This window comes from Melospiza georgiana, chromosome 1 (assembly GCF_028018845.1).
Source record: "Melospiza georgiana isolate bMelGeo1 chromosome 1, bMelGeo1.pri, whole genome shotgun sequence".
Lineage (NCBI taxonomy): Eukaryota > Metazoa > Chordata > Aves > Passeriformes > Passerellidae > Melospiza > Melospiza georgiana.
Genome location: NC_080430.1, coordinates 24,003,706 through 24,025,493, shown reverse-complemented (window position 1 = coordinate 24,025,493; position 21,788 = coordinate 24,003,706). Strand labels below are relative to the sequence as shown.

General features: G+C 37.6%; 1 protein-coding gene across 5 annotated transcripts in view; it reads right to left on the bottom strand.

Moving 5' to 3' along the window:
* The window catches only part of ANKIB1 (ankyrin repeat and IBR domain containing 1), an 88,466-nt gene that overhangs the window by 50,158 nt on the left and 16,520 nt on the right, over positions 1-21,788 (bottom strand). For all 5 annotated transcript variants that reach the window (XM_058023029.1, XM_058023062.1, XM_058023054.1 and 2 more), the window contains exon 2: positions 5,726-5,991. In XM_058023029.1, coding sequence (XP_057879012.1) covers positions 5,726-5,913 — 188 coding nt within the window. In that variant the 5' untranslated portion in view covers positions 5,914-5,991. The remainder of the gene's footprint in view (positions 1-5,725; positions 5,992-21,788) is intronic.

Sequence of the window (21,788 nt, the reverse complement as noted above, 5' to 3'; positions counted from 1 at the left end):
AGTAATGTATCATACACTTTAAGTTATTAAACCAGAACAGAATTATTCTGTTATGTGGAAGAAAGGGAATATAGTTGGGTGGTTTTCTTTTGTATTAAAATCAGAAGCCAAAACTTAAAAAAATGACTTTTAGGACAGTAGCTTAGGCCACTATTATGCCTTCATGATTTTTCTTCCAAATGAGCTTTAAATTGGAAAACCCCAAGCACATGTAATAATTCAAAGAATTACCATGAGAAACAAAAAAAAGGAGGAAAAAAAAGACTCCTCCAGTTGCTTTCTGAACCTACTTGAAAACATCCATACACTCAATACAAATTTCCTTACACTGGGATCCTGTAGTTTTGGTTAACAACCCTACATTTTCCCCATTTGCCCTTATTAGATAAAGAGCTGCTATGAACCTTATTAGTTTTCTTTTGCTCACATTTATATCAGAAGTACTGTTAGGAAAGCAATTTACAAAGGAACACTAGACTTATTGTCAAAGCATTGAATAGATGTTCAGAAATTTAATAAAAAAAAGAATTTTAGCACCTTTATGAAGATTTCAGCACGAGTCATTTAGGTCTATTTGCATCTCAAAGTTTAAATATTTACAGAACTTCTGTCTGTCAAAACAGTGAAGTAGCCTCTTTTTGATTTCCATCTCCAGAAAAAAATAAAATAAAAAATTCAGAGCAGCTTCAACCTTATCACAAAACAAGCAACTACAGCACTTCTCTAAAGCCAGATGACCTGCAAAGAACAGGGTTTTCATCAATACTTTTCCTTAATATATATTTTTGCAGCATAAAAATCTTCTAATAACCGCTAAACTTCAGGGAAATCTTGTTCTGAAAAACAGTCTACACACATGTCCCTCAAAACTATCCAAAACTAATTTTCAACATGACTGCAAATGGATGAAAAGCCAACAAAACCTGGCATGGGAAGAAACATTCCTGAATATGCTCTGACAAATGCAGCATTCCCTTTGGGGTCAACAAGTTTTCTGGCAAATTCACCCTCCATAACATGCTGGAATTATTAACATACTTTTTTTGACTGCATTACAATTGCTTGGTCCAGTCTTCACTGAAACCTCTTTAACAGGCAGAACAGAAGGGGACTGTAGCTGAAATTGCAAGGGATGCATAGCCTAGAGGAAACCACCACTATTTTGATGTTCTGTTATTCTTCTGAAGTGAAATTTACTTCCCAAATTATAGTAACGAAACAAGAGATATTGCCTATGAACAAATCCCAGGCACATTTACCAATGTTTCTCTCTGACTGACCTAGCTATGCCTTCATTGCCAGAGTTGCTTAACCATCATTACTGAATGGTAGACATCAAGAATGTTAAAAGAAGTGGGTTTGGGTTTGATTTTTTTTTTCTTTAGTTTCAGCAATCACCTCAATTTCCAGAATCTCTGTAAGAAGAAAGTCCTGGTTTTCTTGTTCTAGGAAAAAATCAGCTTTGTAAACCTGTCCTGTCTCCCCAGAGTTCCATGCTTCTGTCATCTCCTCCTCCCCACTCTTCAGGCCAGGACCAGCAGCGACTGCTACAACAATCCACTTTTGGCTTGAATACCCACAAAGTGCTCAGATATAGCACTATGAAACACACAATGAGGAAAATCTGTCACTGATCCAAAAAGCTTCCCAGCAAAGCTGCAAAACTGAAAGTCACACCACATATATTGCAAAATGACAGTTTATCTAAGGGGTTTTTTTTCCTTTCAACGTCAAGCAAGTCCTCGTGATTTCCAGTCACTCCATCTCAAGCAGCCTCTGGAAAGTCTGTTCTCTTGTCATAGCTCAGAGTGCTTCACCAACAGCCAGACTCCAGTGAGTAACTTTCCACATTGATAGCAATTCTTTCAAACTAAGTAGTCAGATGGTCTAAAACATCTCTTGGGCAAAAAAGAAAAACAAAAAGCCTGAGGGCATTGGATGTGCTTGATCATCTGAAGACTGCCTTTTCTAAAGAAAACATGTTTCCAGTGAGCTTTGTCTGTAATATTTTTATACACATTTAGGGAGTGAAATTTCAACTACCCTCTTAAATATGAATCTTCTGTCAAGATCTTAATTCATAGGGAAACATGATAAATATTTGTAGTGGGATAAGACCAGTGTGGATGTTGTATAAAGCTCTCAAAATTCCTGTGTGGGGTGCTTCATGAACTGCTCCAGCGTGGGTAACTCCACAGGGCACAGTCCTTCAAAACACACAGCAGCAGTGTGGGTCCCCACAGGGTCACAGGTCCTGCCAGAAACCCTGCATCTGTGTGGGCTGCTCTCCACAGGCTGTGCAGCTCCTGCCAGGAGCCTGATCCAGCATGGGCTCTCCATGGGCTCCAGGCTCCTTCAGAGCACACCCACCTGTTCTGCTGTGGGGTCCTCCAGGGGCTGTGGGTGCCTCTCTGCTCCCCATGGATGTCCAGGGGCTGTGGGAGGCCATCCAGCCCCAGCACAGCCTGCACCATGGGCTGCAGGGAAATCTGCTCCAGGGCCTGAAGCACCTCCTGCCCCTCCTTCTCTGGCCTGGGCTCTCTGCAGGGCTGTTTCCCTCACATTTTTTTCACTCCTCTCATAGAAGCTGTGCAGCATTTTTCATCCTTTCCTAAGTATGCAGAGGTACCACCAGCATGACCACAGTCTCAGCTTTGGCCAGTGGTGGGGCAGGTCTGGAGCTGGCAGACACCAGCTGTGCCTGGTGTGGGGCACACTGATCTCTTCTCACAGATGCCATCCCTGCAGCCCCCTGCTACCAAAACCCTGCCCCATGAACCCAGTACAATGCCCTTCTGCCAGCTCCTCTGACAGGTGCCACAGCTGGGGGCTGAGGGTTATCCTGTGCCAGCCTTGGGGCTCCTCTCTGCTGATGAGCTTACTGGCCTGAGATCAAGTTTTAGAAAATTCTTGTTTGAGTTAATTAGCTGTGGTCAGCAATTTTTGGTTTATAAACATTAAATGCTATGTTAAAACAAACTGGTATGTCAGGTAAACATTATTCAGGGCTGCAGACCAAGTTATACATTAATGGAATGTTGACTATGTTTTGGTTTATATTTCAACATTCCTAGTATACTAAAGTTTCCTATGATACTCATTAAAATGATCAAGAAATGATCCTAGCATTTTAACAAAATCTTGCTGGATCTTGTGAAAAGAAGTTAACAGCAAATTTTTAAATTTTTACATCTTGATCCTGTTTCTGGTCTGTAAATATTGGATCAAAAGTGCAGCAGCCAGATGACTCAGATACTTGCTGCATAATAACTGAGCAGCTCGAAATCATTGAGAAATTTTTGTTGGCTTAAGTTTCTCTCAGTAGACTTCATGCTGGATTAAATCAAGTTTGTGCAGGTTGGCAGTTTTGCTTTGTGACCCTTTCACCTCCTCTCCAGTTTCTTGGTTCTTTCCTTCTGAGACAACTGCAGCAGGATGTCCCCAAGTCCCTTTCGCTGCAAACCTGGTGCTTTCACTGTGCCTTTGGCCAGTCACACCACCCTCAGCACTGCCACATAGGATATTTCTAAACTTCCCAAAATATCTCTCTCAATGCATTCTGTAATGCAAAAGGTGTACCAACAACTGCATCACACTACTCTATTTTGAGAAAATCTCACACAGTAAACTGTAAACACGTCAGTTCATATCCACCCACAATAATACTATTGCCTGTAATGAAAAATTGAATTATATGGTGCGCATGCAAGTAAATGCTACAGCTTGTAGTTAGTGGTGCTACACATTCCCCAATATTTAAAATGTTTTATGAAGAGATAAACATAAAGTATTATACTACTATGGACATCTCATAATTGTAAATTTCTCTCAAAATACAAAGAAATTAAAATTAATTTATATTTAGGCACTCAACTTTGTCAGTAAATCAAAGCACTCCTTTTAAAAATCAGCTCATTTAACCCCTCCCATATCCAGGACTTTGCATCAAAAAGAAGCAGCTTAACTCCAAAGTACTTGTGCCCTTTCTGCTATCAACTTAGCAAACAGACACACAATAAGGCTTATATTTATTCACTTTTACTACTTTATTTAGATAAAAAGGCCCCATTTATGTGCAGCACATCTTAAACAGAAGCCCTTAGAAAGACATCAGAAAAGTTAATAGTAAAAAAACTTCAGTAAATTATTGCTCACAAGTGCTACAATTCTAACAGTCTGGGTTTTCAGAACCAGATTCCAGCAGATACAGGCACCCACCCTATGTTTAGAGACAGAAAATGTATTACAAACCCTTGATTCAAACAAGGCAAAAGAATTATTCTTTTGATCATTAGTTTGTAATGTGTGAAAAAAAAAGTTCTTCTGTGAGACTTAAATGTTGAAGGGCCTATGTAGCTAGGAGCAAAATGGCATTTCTAAATGACTTTTTAAAAAAATATAAAGCAGTTGAGATTCCATCATAATGATGCAATAATTAACTAATGCACTGCTCAGAAGTCAGTAATTATGACTATTTCTTTTCATATGTGCAATTCCATGTGTCCTTGTTGTCTCAATGAGGCTATAATTTCTTAAGAGCTATTTTCTTGAGAGAAATCTGAAAATCTCAGAGGAAAAAATAATATGGAAAGTGTAAGTGAAAACTGGACACTATTTTAAATTCAATTTAGTTAACTCTTTTCTATAATTCAAGAATAGGAATGGGGGGAAAAATAAAAAAAAAGTTTCAGTGATTAAATGAAAACAAATTAAAAATAGAAATACAGAATACATAGGGAAGAAGAGAAAAATATTTAGCCAAAAATTAGCTAAATTTTAAATTATAAAATAAAAATTTGGTTTGATGAATCTAAAACACAGAGGAAAAATTTATAGTGAGAGGCCAGAAAGCTAGTAAAGTTACAGCATATGAGGTACAAAACAAACCTTATGAATACTACAGGACCATTTAGACATAAACACAAAAATGAAAAGAATATTACCAATAACACAGTTTAGTATTTCTTTCTGTTCTGTTTTCTAATATGAAGAAGAGGACATTTATGAAATTCTTTCTAATAGTGCTTACTGAAGAAGAGGTTTAGTAACGTCTGCCTGCTACTACCTTCACAAAATATTAAATGAGAATAGCTTGTGTCTGCAATGTCTGGACATGGGTAAGATGTTAATCTTTAACTGATCTTAGAGAACTGAAAAAAATACAAAAGAATGGAAATACCTAATATTAGCGATTGCAGTCCGTGTTGACTGCAGCAACAATAAACTTACTCATTGTCAAGATATTAGTGTTCACTGTTATTATCCAACTCAAAAAATAAAAGCTGTCTGAATAATGCAAGAATAAATATATATTGTACCATCTAGAAATAGTTACTATCAGTGTAATATCCACAAAGCTTTGCAAACAGATTATTTAAAGACAGGAAAACACATCAAGAATGATGGAACAGTCACTATTTTCAAAGAACAATTAAATAGGAGTCCTAAGGAAACAAGCTAAAACTGACCAAGATTAATTTTACAAAGAAAGGAACAGACACTGAAACAAAATTAAAGACTGTTTATCAGCCTGTGATTATAGACTAATTTGAATGTTTTCTATTACTACTAGAACTTGTTACAAATTTTGTCTGTGCAACACACACATGCACATATATGTGTACACCTATGCACACACACACACCAGGAGTTTGTAACCTGGCTGACAGTCTTGCATTTTCAGGTCAGTTTTTCACAGCCAAGCCAAATTTCAAAGGCTGCTTACCCCAGGATACGATTCATCCCATGCCTAGCAGCATAATGGAGCGGAGTATTGTGCTGGTACGTTTCTCCATAAGAAGTATTTGGGTCAAGAGTTTCTTTGAGTTGAGGGTTGCTCTCATAGATTTGGCAGGCCAAGTTTTCATCTCCATTTATAAGAGCTTTGCGGAATTTGGTGGTTGTATTTCCCATGTTGCTGTCCTAGCTATCAACGGCACTTCCTTTCCCCTTCATCCACTTGTTGTACGGTTCTGTAACATGCTTCACAGCCTAAAAAAGACAAAAAACATTCCAGTTATTCTATAAAATACTTTTTCCTAGATGAAAAGAAAGAATGCAGAGCACTGTAAATAGGCAGGTCAAGAAGAAGTGCATAGGGTCTCTGTACTTCTCCTCAGGAATGGCTGAAGTCTTTCTAGGTAATGCACACCAACTCCCAATTCTTCTAGATCATTTCCCTGATAAATTGTGGATTTCCCTCCCTCTGCAAATATCTTCACTACCTACACTCTTTAAACCTATGGAAAAGAAATGGCTAATATTGACCTGTATTAGGATACTGGCATGAACACTGAATTTCCATGAATGAGAAATGAATTAAAAATCAGATGTTAATTCAAAAACAGAAGAGATCTAAAGTAAAATTCTTATACAAGGAAGAAAAATTATTCAGAAATATGCAATAAAGCAGACATTAGTTTAACTTTTAATTAAAGAAAATCATATTAAAATATGCTTGAAGAACCTGAGCTTGTATAGGTGGGTGTACACAGCACCCTTCTGTGCCAGTAAGATGAATGCCCATGCACACCGGAATTACCATGGCCCCATCTTAACAGCTCTGCTAAGCAAATTCTTTTAAACACCTAGCCCCTTACACTTAGGTCTACAGTGAATGGGTCCACACAACATCTGGCCTTTGTACTGGCACAAACCAACTGCACCTTACAGTACTCTGAAGTATTTTCCAGCTGCTGCGCTCCCCAGCCTCTCACCTTTACCTGATGGAGGCACCCAGCAGATTAAGCTGCAAAAAGACAGGGCAGACAGAGCATCTCTGCTCCTGACACAGGACATCAGGAGCTTATCTGGATGTGCAGCTGCAGAGAGCACATGTTGGTTTATGTCAGGGCACAGACAGGGGAGTCAGCACTGGCTGCAGCTGGTAGCACAGTGAACCTTCTAGGAGGTCCCTTTTGTGCACGAGTCATCCCATCCACACTGCTCCATGCCAGACCTTTCATCCCACAAAGCACACTCAGGGATCCAAATATGCCAGGCACAGCAGGTTAGGGGATTGAGAGACTATGTTGTGCACATAAAATCAGACAGGGCAGGAGCTGCCCAGTACCTTGTATTCAACTTGTTGGGACTATCTCAAAGCTACTATTTCTACACTGGCTTTCCAACACAGTTACTGGTGCCTCGCCAGCCTCGTAGACAGAGGAATCCAAGGGATCTAGAGCTGCAGAGAATCCAAGGGAATCAGGATGTTGATAAAATTCACACTAAAAGCAGTTGAGGAAGCCTGGTGAACAGCTGCATGACACTTTTGTTTCCCCAGAGCTGCTGTCACCAGTTGCCTCATCAGCATGGTCAGGTCTGTTCAAGAAGGAGGGAGGTGGCCTTCATTTTGAGCCTTTGTCCTCCAAAACTGTGGTAAGGCAACCCTTATTTTGAGCTGTTGTGAGGTAGCAATGACTCTGCTCTATCAGCTGCCTCCACGTACTAAACATGCTGTTTGAGACTAGAGTCACCTAAAGAAGAACCAAGTAGCCACTCATCCAAATGCAAATGGACATCCTTGTATATCTAGTTATATCCACAAACCAAAACCTAGATTATTCAATCACACTACAGATTCTGCAGCATTCTGTCACTGACTTATTTTAAAATACAAACATGCAGCTACTACACAGATATAATATTTATATTCTTCAAGAAAGTCACTGCATGTTGACATTACTATGTCACAACTCTCAGTGCCATAAATGAATGTGTTTTCAGATGCAAAACTAGATGCATTACTCTACATAGTGGGTAGTTTCAGGCTTTAGTCTAAGAACCCTTTATTCTATGAAGAAAAGTTCTCTTTTTAGTCAGCCAGCAGTTCATATTACATTCAACAGACAGAATCTCAGGAATAACTTGAAAGAACGATTTCACTGAAGTTTAACAAGATTAGTTTGTGGTATTATGTGTCAATCCCTATCTACCACCAGTAGCTCTCAAGACTATAAACTAAATTAATGAGAACAAATGCCTAAAAGATATCAGAATCACCATGGAAATCAATAATGAAGATCCCACTAATGGCTGTAACACCAAGAAAAGCAAAAATCAATTGAAATTAGAACGTAACGGCACCAATTTCCATGCATTTATTTCTGGAAATTAGCACACAGATAACTTGCATCAGCTGCATAACACGCTGCTTCTTGCCCAAACTGGAACATTAAACAAACCTGGGTAGGGATGAATGAGAACACTGAGAGTGGAAAGAGATAAGATGGTGCCCCCAGGCACCTGAGAGAGAAATCTGGGACAGGGTGGTTCTGTTGAGATGTGAAGATGAGATCTGAATGGATTTAGGCAGGGGTATGGAAATGCATGGGAGAAGTGAGGGTCTCTATGGGGTGAGCTAAAAATCTCAAGTCATTTTTGTGCAGAAAAGGCAAAAATTATTCTTTTGTACACTGAATAAACTTTATTTACTTTTGATGGAGCATGGGTATATTAGAATGTTGGACTGTCATCAGTGACTACTAATGTAAAAGATGTAGGCACATTGCTTGAACTATTATGTACATTATCATGTCATCCAGAAGTTTTAGGAATTTGCAGACTGCACCATGTAAGTCACTGAAAACAGCAGTGACATCTGCTTTCTTTAAAAAAGCTGACAGCCTAGGTGTCCAGTAAAGGGCTAAATATGACACAGACATAATACAGAAAGGTGAATGAAATAGAAAGAGTAAAAAACTTGTTTGTATAAAAGGAACAGACTCCAAGGGAAATGAATCTCAGTCAAAGGAAGGGGAGAATTTTAAGAAGGATTATGAGACAGAGCTATGATATGGCTTTGAAAAGACACAAGTGAACTCCAACACAAAACCAAGAATGAATGCAGAGGTATTGAAAATTTAGCAAAGGCTAATGTAAATATAGCCATCACATTATCAAAATAAAATGAAAGATGATAGAATGGGGATAGTCAATGAAGGCCCTTCAGGTGATGGCAAACAGCTTATATTTGATGTGATAGCAAGAAACTGATCTCAGGAAGAATGGAAGGAGAGAAGTGACAGGGTCAAAATTAACCCAGAAAACAATTCTCTACTTAAAACACATGATATGATAAACTATATAAATGTCTGTCACCTTCATACAGTATCCACAAAATTTTTAACACTACAATAGGCACTATTAGCCTTTTATGCTTTGGAAATTTGGTGGGCCACACAGTAGTATTTTTTGTTTTCTGAACTGTAATTAAACAGGTCAGCAGAAACACAGAAAGACAAAGGAGAAGCTGTCTCTGTACCCTGGCTCTAACAGTTGGCTCCCAGCATGCCTGGAAGTCCAGCAGAAAGAAAGATGGGACAGCTGCTGCCTCTCTCAAGCTGCTGTAGTTGATGAGTGCCCTTCAGTAAAATATTTTCAAGATCTGCCCATTTACAGTCATCAGTTCATCTTGCAGCAAACAGCCCCACTGCATCCACCACCAAAGCAGCCTCTGCCTCAACTGAAGGAGAAAAAGGACAAAATGTCAGCTGATGCAGCAAAATTCTGACCTCAGAATGGCTGAAAGGGGCCCTGTCTGATGCCTTTTAGTGCAGTTGTCTTTCACGAAGAGCTTCCAACCTGTTACATTCTCAGAGAACAGGAAGTTAATGAGCAAAGATGGAACCAGACATTCAGGGAAAGGAAACTTGGTTCACTCCTTCAGTCTGTCATTTTGTGGTTTTAGAGGTGAAGGGCATATAACACAGACATTTCCTCTGACACAGGTGGCAGGGAAGTGGTCTGGAAGGTTATCAGCCAGTCAGAGACCTGGAGAGCTGAACTCAGGTGCTGCTAAAGCAGTTTCAGCAGCTCCTGGGCTCACATGGGGGGTGTGCAGTATCAGTGTCACTGCTCTTGCTTCCCTCTACATATAAACCCAGCATTTAAAATCCTTAGGCTATTTTTTAGTGTCCACAGCCCAGTGGGAAAAAAATGACCACACAAACATGACAATATTCTAGAATTTTATCTAAATAAAATGAGACTTGAATAGAATTTTACAGGACAAATACAAGATTATTTTTTTGGTAAGGAGATCTATTCAGTGAATTGTCAAGCTCTGTGCTAACAGAAAAACTGTATCATGGCCTTCAGCATAACCTTCTATCATTTGTCATAACCACAAACATCATTTTACACCAAAGAACTCAGCAAAAACTAAATGTAATGTTTGAAAAATATTTCCCATATTATTTCTGAATTCCAAACATCAAGTTCTAATTTTGAAAGTATATTTATTACTGTATTGCCAAATAGAAGTTCCAGCCTAACAAAACCCAAAATCCACTCTAAAGTTTAGGGAAAGATTTCTATAAACTCCATGAGGGCCATCACACTTCTCTGCCTTAGCAACAAACAGTAATTTCTATGGCTTATTAGCAACACTTGGTATCACAGCTCTATAAAAGTTTAACAAAGAGACAGCCACTCTCATTGAATATAAGATGGTAAAAGTGGATAAACAAAGACATGAGTAGAGCAAGGAAACAATGAAATTCTGAGAGCAGCTGCCCAGTTACTATTGATTTTTTCCATGGGCATCATCTTAGAAGCGAGTCTGAAGAAGAAAAGCAACGACATCATAGGATTTTAGAAGGAGCTCCTCCTTTCTAGAAATTTGTCAAAAATAGTAAAATATTGTACAAAGGGGAACAGGTAAATATTTTGGAAACATCATACACCTAGCACTCATTTAGGAACCACATATTGAACACAAAAGTCTTTCATGACACGGCATATCTTTCTCAATTTACATTTTAATTGCTTTAATACTAAAACAGAATTCTTACTGAATGGAGGACTGGCACGTGTTGATACAGCAGCTGTTCTAAACCTCAGGGAATGAAAAAAAGGGAGACAGACTGTACTGCATCACACTGCTTAGAAAACCTATCAAAACCAGTCACAAAATACTCAGGTTTAACAATGAGAAGAAAATGCTATATATTTCTTGCACCAAAAAGACCTAGTGTTTATATAATGAGCAAAGATCAGGATTGAAGCTAATAATCATGTGCAATTTTTTTTTTTACAATGTAACACTTCATAATTACACAGCTTAACTTAAAAAGTTTAAGTACAATTTGCAGATTAAAAACCTTAAAAACTACTTCTTAAGTAGTTTGTCATGTAAACTAAAAGAATATTCTTCTGGAAAAGCTAAGTGAGCCAAGATCAAAGAAGACTATGTAGCTCCTCATACTTAAATGTTAATATTATTAAAATAAAATACATTAACTAAAATTAGTGTACATTACATGGCTTCTAAACCCTTCAAATGACAAGTGATAACAAATTAGTTACACAAAAAGGATAAAAAGATATCAAAAATACTTGGTTTTACCTGGCTTTTGATGAAACTATGAAATACTTTGAAATTATATTCTAAAAGCATCCTCTGTTTCAAGCACAGTTAGCTCAAAAGGCAGCTATTTTATTTGCTTTGGATACTGCAGTTACACAGCTCATTTTTAAAAGCTGACTTTCTAAATTGTTTACTGCAGAGTCTGTCCTACATTATAAATAATTTTTTTTGCAGAAGGGAACCACAAACAACTTCATGGCTCAGGAGAAAGCCTCGTGACCTGTATGCTTAGGATGAGTGTAACATTATGATATTGGTAATTTTAATCCTCACTTCTGGGACAGACTAACACAAATAAAGCAAGTCCAAAGTTATGTTCAATAACTCTCAGAATACCAGGCTGTCTCCCAAAAACAGCAGAGAAAGCCCTCGGCAGAGCTCTTCTTTCTGTCTTACAAAGTTTTAAAAAAAAATTCCCCTCTACACAAAGTCTAAAAAAAAAACATCTCACTTTACCAAGAAGACAAAATTAAGAATGAAGCATTCAAATGTGCATACCTATTTTACATATGGATGGCACAGATGCCTGTAATTGAGATGCAGCAGAAAAAGCCTAAATCTAATTTTTACATGTTTATGAGATTTGCCAAATTTTAATTAATTACAAATTGTTCTCTCTGGATACCTGTATCTGGGACAACTTTTCTGCAAAGTCTGAAGTAACAAACGCACTTGTAAAGCTTGAGAACTGGTTATAGAAAAGAGTGGTGGTGTTCAGGGTTTTTTTCACACACTGAAATATGCTAAGGTTTGTGCCAAAAGTTCTAAGTCATCAACAGGAAATAATGAAAGAGTCTCTGCCACTTTAAACCGCTGTGAATAAGACTTAACATTATCAAACTCTTGTTACACTTTACACATCAAAATGCAGAACAAAAAAAAATTAATTGCTATGCCAACATCTCACCCTTCATACAATGATCACCAATATAACAATCTCTATGCTTTAAATGCCAAGGTTTAAAAGTGGCAAAAATGTTGAGAAGTTGACTTGAATAAAACATAGTGTGGGCTAGTGAGAGAATTAATTATTTCCTCATTTATATGCTTGTGGGATAGAGAGTCTAGCAACTTGGGTTACAATCTCTTTATGCTAGCATATGTACCCACAAGTTGAAGGTTAAAGTTATTGCTCAATTTAGTAATTTGAGACTCTGGCTTACTGACTCAGCCATAAAGACTTTTATCCAGGTAGAATATTCTCTTTCAGACACGCTTCTTTCACAACTGTAGTTTGTGGAGTAAAAGGGATTTTAAGAATGGCTTTGGTTTTCTTTGCACTGTTGCATTTAAAGGGATGCAACTTGGGCCAGCTGCAGCATTGACTAGAGGCAGTTTAAGAAAAAACTCTGCTTGGATGTAGCTGAAGTAATAGCTACATTAATTTTAACTGTGCTGTCTGCAATACTTGCATTCATCATTTTAATGAAATGTGGTAAATCCACTGTGGGGTAGGTAGAAACACACATGGCAGGAGAGACAAGACACTGTGCAGCCAAACCAAAGGTACATTGTGATAGCTGGACAAAGACTGCATTCCTGCAGGTAGTCAGGGAGAAAAAATCCAGCAGCACAAGTTAAAAGGAGCAATCTGTTGTGGTGTATACTTTTTTTTTTCCCCCTTTAGTGAACAGCAAATCACACAGGATGGAACAAAAGAATCATCATTCTATAATTATGTTCTGGAATATCCATTTGCTTCACCTGTAATTGTGAATTAATTTCAAAATTCTTTCCAGGGTCTCATGTCTGTAGAAAATTTTTTAAAAAATAACAACAAAACCCTCAAAGTTCTGTGAAATTCAGATAACACTTTGGAGTTGTTCCCAATGCAACTGTCTGTCAAGGCCTTAATAATCTTAGTAATTTAATTTGCTGTACTTTAGTCAGTGATATGAGAGAAATCAGAGAATCACAGAACATTTTGAGTTGGAAAGGACCCACAAGGATCATTGAGGTCCAATTCCCAGCCCTGCACAGGACAATCTAAGGAATCATACCATGTACCTGAGAGTGTCGTCCAAAAGTTTCTTAACTCTGTCAGGCCTGGTGCCATGACCACTTCCCTGGAGAGTGTGTTCCCATGCTCAACCACCCTCCAGGTGAAGATATTCTTAATGGTATTAGGTTCCAGGCATAAAATACAGCAGAATTTTTTTAGAGCTAGCTCTTCAATCTTCAGGTTATGTAGACTACTCAAATCTAAAATCTAAAAGATTTGTACCTAGTCTACCAACACTAGAACCCTAAGCCCTTCTCTATCTAGATCAGAAGGTGAAGAAGCACAAAAAAGAAATGTTTGTTGTTTTATTAGATTAAGTCAGGCTACAGACAGACATAGTTCTGGCATTTCAATCCCAAGCACACAGTTTTAGTATAAAAAGCTCACTATAGACTGTTCCACTAACTAAAGTAACAGTAGACTTTAGGTAAAGTGCATAAAAAACTGTCAGTTTATTAAGGATCTATAAAAGTGACTTTTGTGTTACAGGCCAATGCTGATAGCATCACCTTTCCATCACAAAGAAGTGAACAAGTGTCACCCAGCACCTGTATAAAGAAGCAGCAGCAGCTGATGACTCACAGGACACAGCATCAGCGAGAAACTAAAGAATATGAACCAGAGATTGGTAATGTTCTTAAGCAGTGCAACACCTCCCATGCTGGCAGCATGTGAACACACTCCAGTCACCGTGGTGCTTCTCTGGTTTCTCCCTACCCTCACACACACATTATACCCAGAGGATGGGAGCCTCTGCAAAAAACATCCAAACACACTTTGCTTAGCTGTGAGATGAACTGAACTGAGATGGGTTGCTGCTTAAGACAAATGTGTGTTCTCTCTGAAATCAGATTCAATAGCCAAAAACTGCACAGAAACCACCCCCAAGAGTTACAAGGCAACAGTCCACAGAGCTGGGGACAGATGGGACTCACAGACTGATGCTGCATGGGGCAGAAAGTCTGAAGAAATTTGTGTATTTCTGTCAGATTGATCTGCCTAGAAAAAGTGAGAGTAAAGACAACCAGTCCTAGTACAGAGCACAGCTAGAACATGAAAGGAGGAATGAAGGTTGCAACACAAAGAACTACAGAAAACCTCATGGGAACTTGACTGATCAATCTCTATAGGGTGCAATGTGCCTGGACCCTCACCTTGACTGGGTCCAGGATTTATTTTTCAAGTACATTTGCTCACCTTAGCACAGGTAAACAAATTTGAAACTGCATGAGGGCCCAAAGCCAACCTGCTGGAGAACCTCTGGTAGAATATGGCCAGCCAAAAGCTTTAATACCAACTTCATTTCCAGTGGTGTTAAACTGACAGAATTGAAAACAAAATTTGCTGTCTGCAAGGCACATCCACAGAAAGTGAAACTAAACAGGATGGCAACATAGGGACGCTCATGAGGACACTCCACAGTAAAATCTGAAAATCCCTTAGAAACCGTAGCATCTTCCTGAAGTAGAAGTTTCTCAGTTTGAGGAAGTTTTTTCATATGCAAGAGTATCAGTTTGTAGGGTCATACTGGATCTTGTAAATATGAAAGAGGCCTGTATGGTAAATCATCAAATGCAAGGATAGCTACACAAGGTCAGGCACCTGCAATAAGACTGGACACAACAAACATCATTCCTTCCTAAAAGCATGCAGTCTTATTTGGAAATAATGATTATCTAAAGTTAATACATTTCAACATAAAACCTACTGGTTTTATAATCAGCAATGTGTTTCAAATAAAATAAAAAGGTGAAGAAACAAATAAATCTAGATTTTTCAATGTCCAATCTCACAAAACATGCTGTATTTGAGAATGTCAGAGGAAAGCAACAACCACCATATACAACCACTGACTTTTGGCTCATAAGAATACTACTGGGAGGACCAGTATTCTTTGTGTAGATTCTATTTGTGATAGTTCCACAGGTCGCATGTTCTGAATAAAATAGCCAACACTTACTTTATTTCCTCTATTACTACCCAAGTGACTTAAAGCACTGAATAGAACACTGCACACCATTTCAAGGAATATGCAATTTTGTCAGAGTTCCCTACCTACACTTAGGCAAGCTAACTTTGAAGACTAGACTAAATCTCTATTTAGTGCAGTATATTAGTAACATAAATATCTATGGATGAAATTTTGTAAAATCTACTCTGATTACATGAAAGGACTATCTGTTTCCATGTTTTCAAGTGGAAGGTGAAGAAAGCACATTCAACTGTCTGAGACATTTGATGAGCATTGTTCACAAACGTACCGAACCAGAAATAACCACATACTTTCATTGTTTCCTGGAGGAATTCTTACGTGCTGGTTTTGTTCCTTGTAAAGCTAAAAGACAATGTGACCCTGCTGATCTTTCAAAGAGATCTTGATTTTTTTTCAGATGAATGAACAAATCAATTTCCTTTTAACAAAGAGGTAATTTAACTCGTCAGCACTCCTTCAAAGCAATACATTCATTTAAGGTCTAAACACAGAATCTGGGAGATCATTGTGTGTCTAAAATGAGATGGATTCCTGTAACAAAGTATGTTTTCTACACAGTATTTAAGGAGCGTTTTACAACATTCCTGAGAGAACTTCAGGAACAATTTAACTCATTTTAGTCCAAGCACCCTGCTTATCATGGTGCTGACTCCCCACAATCCCAAGAGTCATCCCTGCTAACTAAGAATGAGCCATTCAGGTAACTGCAGCCACAAGGATCGTCACTTGCATCTTATGTACACCAGAAAATTAGGAGAACTGCAACTGCTGAACTTCTGATAAAATGTCTAATATACTCACTAGCAAAATTCTGACTTTGGCAGGAAAATGGCAAAAGACATATTGGATCTAATCTAAAGTGAATTTAAACAAACACATAACTTGAAGAAGTATTTTTAACTTTTGCCAGAACACCTCTGCTGAAATATTTGGCTGTTTTTTCCAGTGCATACAAACAGTTTAAGAATTTACATAAAGGCTATGGATAACAAAATTTAATTATAGTATGTCATACACAGTCTGTATTTAGGAAGATTATTCTTGACGCCAGTGTAATTAGAATGAAACACAGCCTTGTTGTATAACGATTTTTGACTTTAGGATGAGTATCAAGCCAAGGAAAACAGAAAGAGAATAAAGATTTTAAAGAAATCAAATATTACCTTCGCTTTAATCACAGAAGGGTTTGTACTGGAAAGAATCTTTAAAGATCAAAATGTCCAACCCTTCTGTCTTGGGCAGGGACATCTTTCAGTAGACCAGGCTGCTCAAAGTTCTGTCCAACCTGAGCTCAATCATGGGGCATCCCCATCATAAAATATTTCTTATGTCCAATCCACATCAACTTCTTTCTGTTTCAAGTCAATGCCTCTTGCCTTGCCAAAACTGGCCTTGGTAAAACGCCTCTATCTCTTTCACAGAACCCCCTTTAATTATTGAAATGCTGCAACAAAGTCTCCCCAAAGCCTTCTCGACTCTGCTTCTGGGCTGAACAACCCCAACCCTTCCAGCATTTCTTCAAAGGAGAGGTATCTCAGGCCTCTGACCATTTTTGTGACAGTCCTCTGGACTCCCTCCAACAGGCCCATTCTTGTACTGGGGACCCCAGAGCTGGACACAGTGCTCCAAGTGGCATCTCAAAAGAGCAGAGCTGAACAGAGGGGGGAACCTCCCCTGACCTGCTGGCCATGCACTTCTATTGCTTCTTTTATCAGCTCTCCTACTAACATAATCAGCATACCTAGGGACTGATGCAGACACTATTACAATACAAATGACTGCTGTTCAGTGTAGAACTGTTACTGACCTTTCCCATGTAAGGCAAGGAACGGAAGAAGGAGAAATGCAAGGTAACAGAGACACTTACTTTGCAAAATCTGACCTATTTGGCATCACAATTACATGAAACAGAATATTATACAGGCTTAATATTAGAAAGATTTTCAAGAAACAAAGTAGTTTTACCCCAGTAATAAAATATTAATCATTTTAGTAGAGAAGTTCTATTTCCATGAAGCTTTTACCAGAAGTAACTGCACAGACACTGGGATCATAAATAACTGTACAGACACGGTGCCTGATGCTTAGTGGAACTTTCCCTGTGATCACATGCAGGGGTCACGCTGAAGCCAGAGAAGACAGTAACAGCACCCATGCCATTTCTCCTACACTCTCACTATTCCTGCTGGCAGCCAGATAAGACAGTGGAAAAAGAGCAGCAGAAGTAACAAGCCTGGCTGAACTGCCAGGAGCAAGAAAAATACAGGAAACAAAGGAAAACAGCAATAGGTTGAAAGGAGAAAGGACTCTACACAACTTTCCTCAGCCATGGGCCATTGTCATGTGAGACAAATAAGGCAGAACTAGTTGGTGTTTATTTTAACTAAAGGACACATTAATAACAGGCCTACACAAGTAGGGGAATTGTGATTATCCTGACCAAACATTCCTTATTCTGGCTTGGTTTTTTCATTTCTAGGAAAGAGCTGAGGCTGCATAAGTCTCTTATGATTATTTTTTTTCTGCTGAATCTTTCTAAGATTGAGGCTTATCAATACAATGCCCCCTCCAGTCAGGACAACGAAGTTTCCTTCAGAAACAAAGAGAAATATAAACTAACAATTGATATTACTACCCTTCCTGACATCCAAGCTTAAGGAAAAACAAATCTTACAATGTGCTTTAAAGTTAGTATTTATATGAAAAATCTAAACCATAAGCAAAAAAAAAGTAGATGTTCCATGATAGAAATAAAAGATTTTTTTAATTTTAATTTTTCTTCGTTCTTTTCACAGCTAATATTGCTGAGAAGTTTGGGAGCATCAGCTGGGAGGTTTTCTGCTCACTCCTGGCTGACATAAACTTCAGCTCACATGCCCAAAGAATATTACAGAATCACAGATGCAGTATTTTTTTAAAATCATTCTTTTAGAAGTCTTGTTCCACTTATCTCTTACAGTCTTCTTAAACAGCAAAACTTTGATATAAACCCCATACTTTATATTCAGAACCACAACATCCAGGTCACCAGATTCTTACATCTTGTGTCTGCTGGAACATTTCACTATTGCATCCACTATTTCAATTTCTTATTATGCCTGAAAACAAAAACTTCTCTGTTCATGCAGAAATGTGTCATAACAATGAAAGAGCATCTGTGCTCCAACAAATCCAGTGGCATTTGTACTGGCTAAGGCTAACCAGTTTGCAGTAAATTTTCATCTTAAATTACTGCAATACAATTGTAGAAAGCTAGGATGGTTTTGTTTTACTGGTTTAGCACACAGACTACATAATACTTCACATAATCAGCCTATATAATCAAATTATTAATCCCTCAAAGTATTTTAACAGTTTTCCACTTTACAGCAATTTTCATAAGAGTGAATTAAACCAGATCCAGACATCTCTTTGGACATCATCCTGTGGTTATACTAACAGATAAAGGCAGGCAGACAAGGCTGCTCAAAGGTATCTAAGGCAAGATATAATCTCAGCCGGATTTGATGATCTGAAACTATGATGTCAAAGCAGTGTCTGACCTAGGTAAATGGCTACTTGATACAGTGAAGGATAAAGATGTAGAACAGCAGATTCTAGATGAAAACTACTGCCCAGATTTGTGAAACTGTCTATGATTTTACAGAGAAGAAAGAGAGCAAGTTTTTAGGTACTGCGAAATAAAGAATCCTTGATGGCAGTAAGGGCTCCTATCCCCTAATAATCTGCTAAGGGAATAAATTTCTTTAGACCAGCAACTTAGTAATTGATCTTGTCCTGAAATCAGAATTCTCAATTCAACACTTTTATTTACTCCCAAGTCTTCTTACTATTTGCATCCGCAGTGTCCAATGCTTAAAAAACTGTAATAGACTCTTGGAGCCAATGTGTTCTTGAGATTCTGAGTTCAATTGATTTTCAGTTTGGAAATTTGAAAAATTACCTGGCAAAAAAAAAATCCTACAAAAGTAAAACCTTTAACCTTTTACAGCTCCATCACACAACTTAAAAAAGAGGAATTACAAAAGTATGAAACAAGCCTTTACAAAACTAAAAAAGCAAAACCTACAGGGTTTTTTTTTTCAGCTCTGTAGATTTAGAACGGTTGTAGCATAAATTAAAAATTAGGTTTGACAAAGACTGGTAAGAATCCTCTGCTGTTTTGGAAGTTATTTCAGACTGACTGGTAAAAAAAAGTGTTAATCCTCAAAAATAAATCTGAATTTTGCTTAGGAATAAATATCTGTGAGTCTAAATGAGGAAAAAGCTAGTTTATTCCTACTTTGAAAGAATTTGATTCCTAACAGCAATTCTGTTTCAAGACATTAGCTAAAGCAAGCTGAAAATTATTTTCATTATATACATACTCAAATGTTATTAATGATAACTAGATAATCTAATTATCTCATTTACCCCTTCTACTATTTATACATCAACATTTTAATAATTAATACAATTTATTGTGCACTTTCATAAAACAGCTTCATATCTGATTTGCAACCAAATTTCTAATTGTTTTAGACCTCACAAATAAAAAATCAAACAGAAAATATATAACTTTTAAAAGTTTGTCATTACTAATATATGCATTTTTATTTCCCATTTTGTTTTCAAGTATTGTAAACATAATAATGGCTATACTGGATCAGAGAATTCCATGTCTTCTCATCTCATTCCTTGTCCAGAGTTAACATCAGAGTGTATCAATGAAAAGTACAAAACCTGGGCAAGAATAGATAGACACTTCTACACAACACTCTCCCAGTCTCCAGCAATTTACCACTTACGAATTTTTGAGGTAGATATGCTAGGTTTATATTAATAACCTGTATTGCATTTTTCTTCCACTATGTTGTTCAAAACCTCTCCAAATCAATGGAAAATTTTAACAGACAGAGCATCCTGAAATTTCACAGCTTAATTATTCATTGTGAAGAAATATCTGGTTTTAACTGGCAATTTGTTATTTCATTTTAACTGTCTACAAGAACTGAGAGGCAGACAGCAAAGAAACTTTCCATATTTGCTCTCTCCATTCCCCTTGTGGTTTTAGAGATTTTCACCTTCTGTAGGTGATCACCCTTACATCATACCAATCTTTTGCTCTTTTACAGATTGATTAGCCCTGATTCTGAAGAAGTGGATTCTGTGCCATTTTTTGGATTATCTCTGCTTTTTCTGATCTATTTCCAATGCCACTAACACCTTTTTAATTTAGGACATGCAAAATGAACGGATTCACATCACGGCAGCACAGCTTCTATTTTGACACTTCATTTACTTTTTTGGAGTGATACTAAGGACTAAGCTAATTTTCTTCAGAGTTTTATTATAACCTTGAGATCTTGTTTATGAACTGTAATAATTAAGAAGATAATATTCTATATAAATTTAGGACCCTTTTCTTTCCCCCAACCATATGAATCTTTCAGCTTTAGCTATATTGAGTTTTATATCCACCACTGTGTCTCATAAAATACTTTTGCAGTGGGCTCAGTTTGTAGCAATCACTGACTACCATCTTTTTTATATTATTCATCCTCACATGCAACAGCAGAGGTCCTAGCACTGATCTATAGGGGACTCTATCAGTAACCTTCAACCACTGTGAAAACTATCTCTTTATTTCCACCCATATCCATAACCATCTTTAGACCAGTCACTTCTGCATGCAATGGATCCTTGCTCTTTCCCAAAGCTGTTTGGATTGTTTAAAGACTTCTAAGCAAGGGATCATGGGATACAACACCTGAAAATTCAACCAGATTATACAAATGTATTTTGCCAACTTCTTCAAAGAATTTAAGTAAGTTTGTGAGATCAGTCTTTCCATTATGGTATTAGATTGACACATCCTCAGGACATCACATTTATCGACATGTCTGCTAATTATTACATCATATTACATCATTTCTACTAATATTCCAGGAACAGCTTAAGGCATCTGTTGTCCAACAAGCCTTTCTTGGAATTTTTTAAAAATTGCATCATGTTAACCCCCCTCCAGTAATCAGTGACAAAGTTAAGTTCGTAAAAGAGAGGCTAAATATGACAAAATGCAGGGGGGCTGCACAGATTTAATTAACAAAGAAAATATTATTTTCTAAAGAAACTAATATTTGCACTGAAAAAATAAACCAGAATTTTCAGTTTCTCCCCAAGATTCAACACAGACTGTCAGTTATGAGATTAGACCTACAAAATCAGACCCTGGCTCTCATCACCAAGTACTTTGGCAAATGATACTTGATTATGGGATGATGTCTGCTAATCTCCTTTTACCTTGCTAGAGGTTTCCAGCCAGAATGCAGGAAACCTCTAAAGTGCATCCAAAATATTTTTTTACATTGAGATGGAATAGTGATATTCTGTCATTTAAGAATGTTGAATTATTTTAGATTTCCCTCTCCATTTTCTTGTGG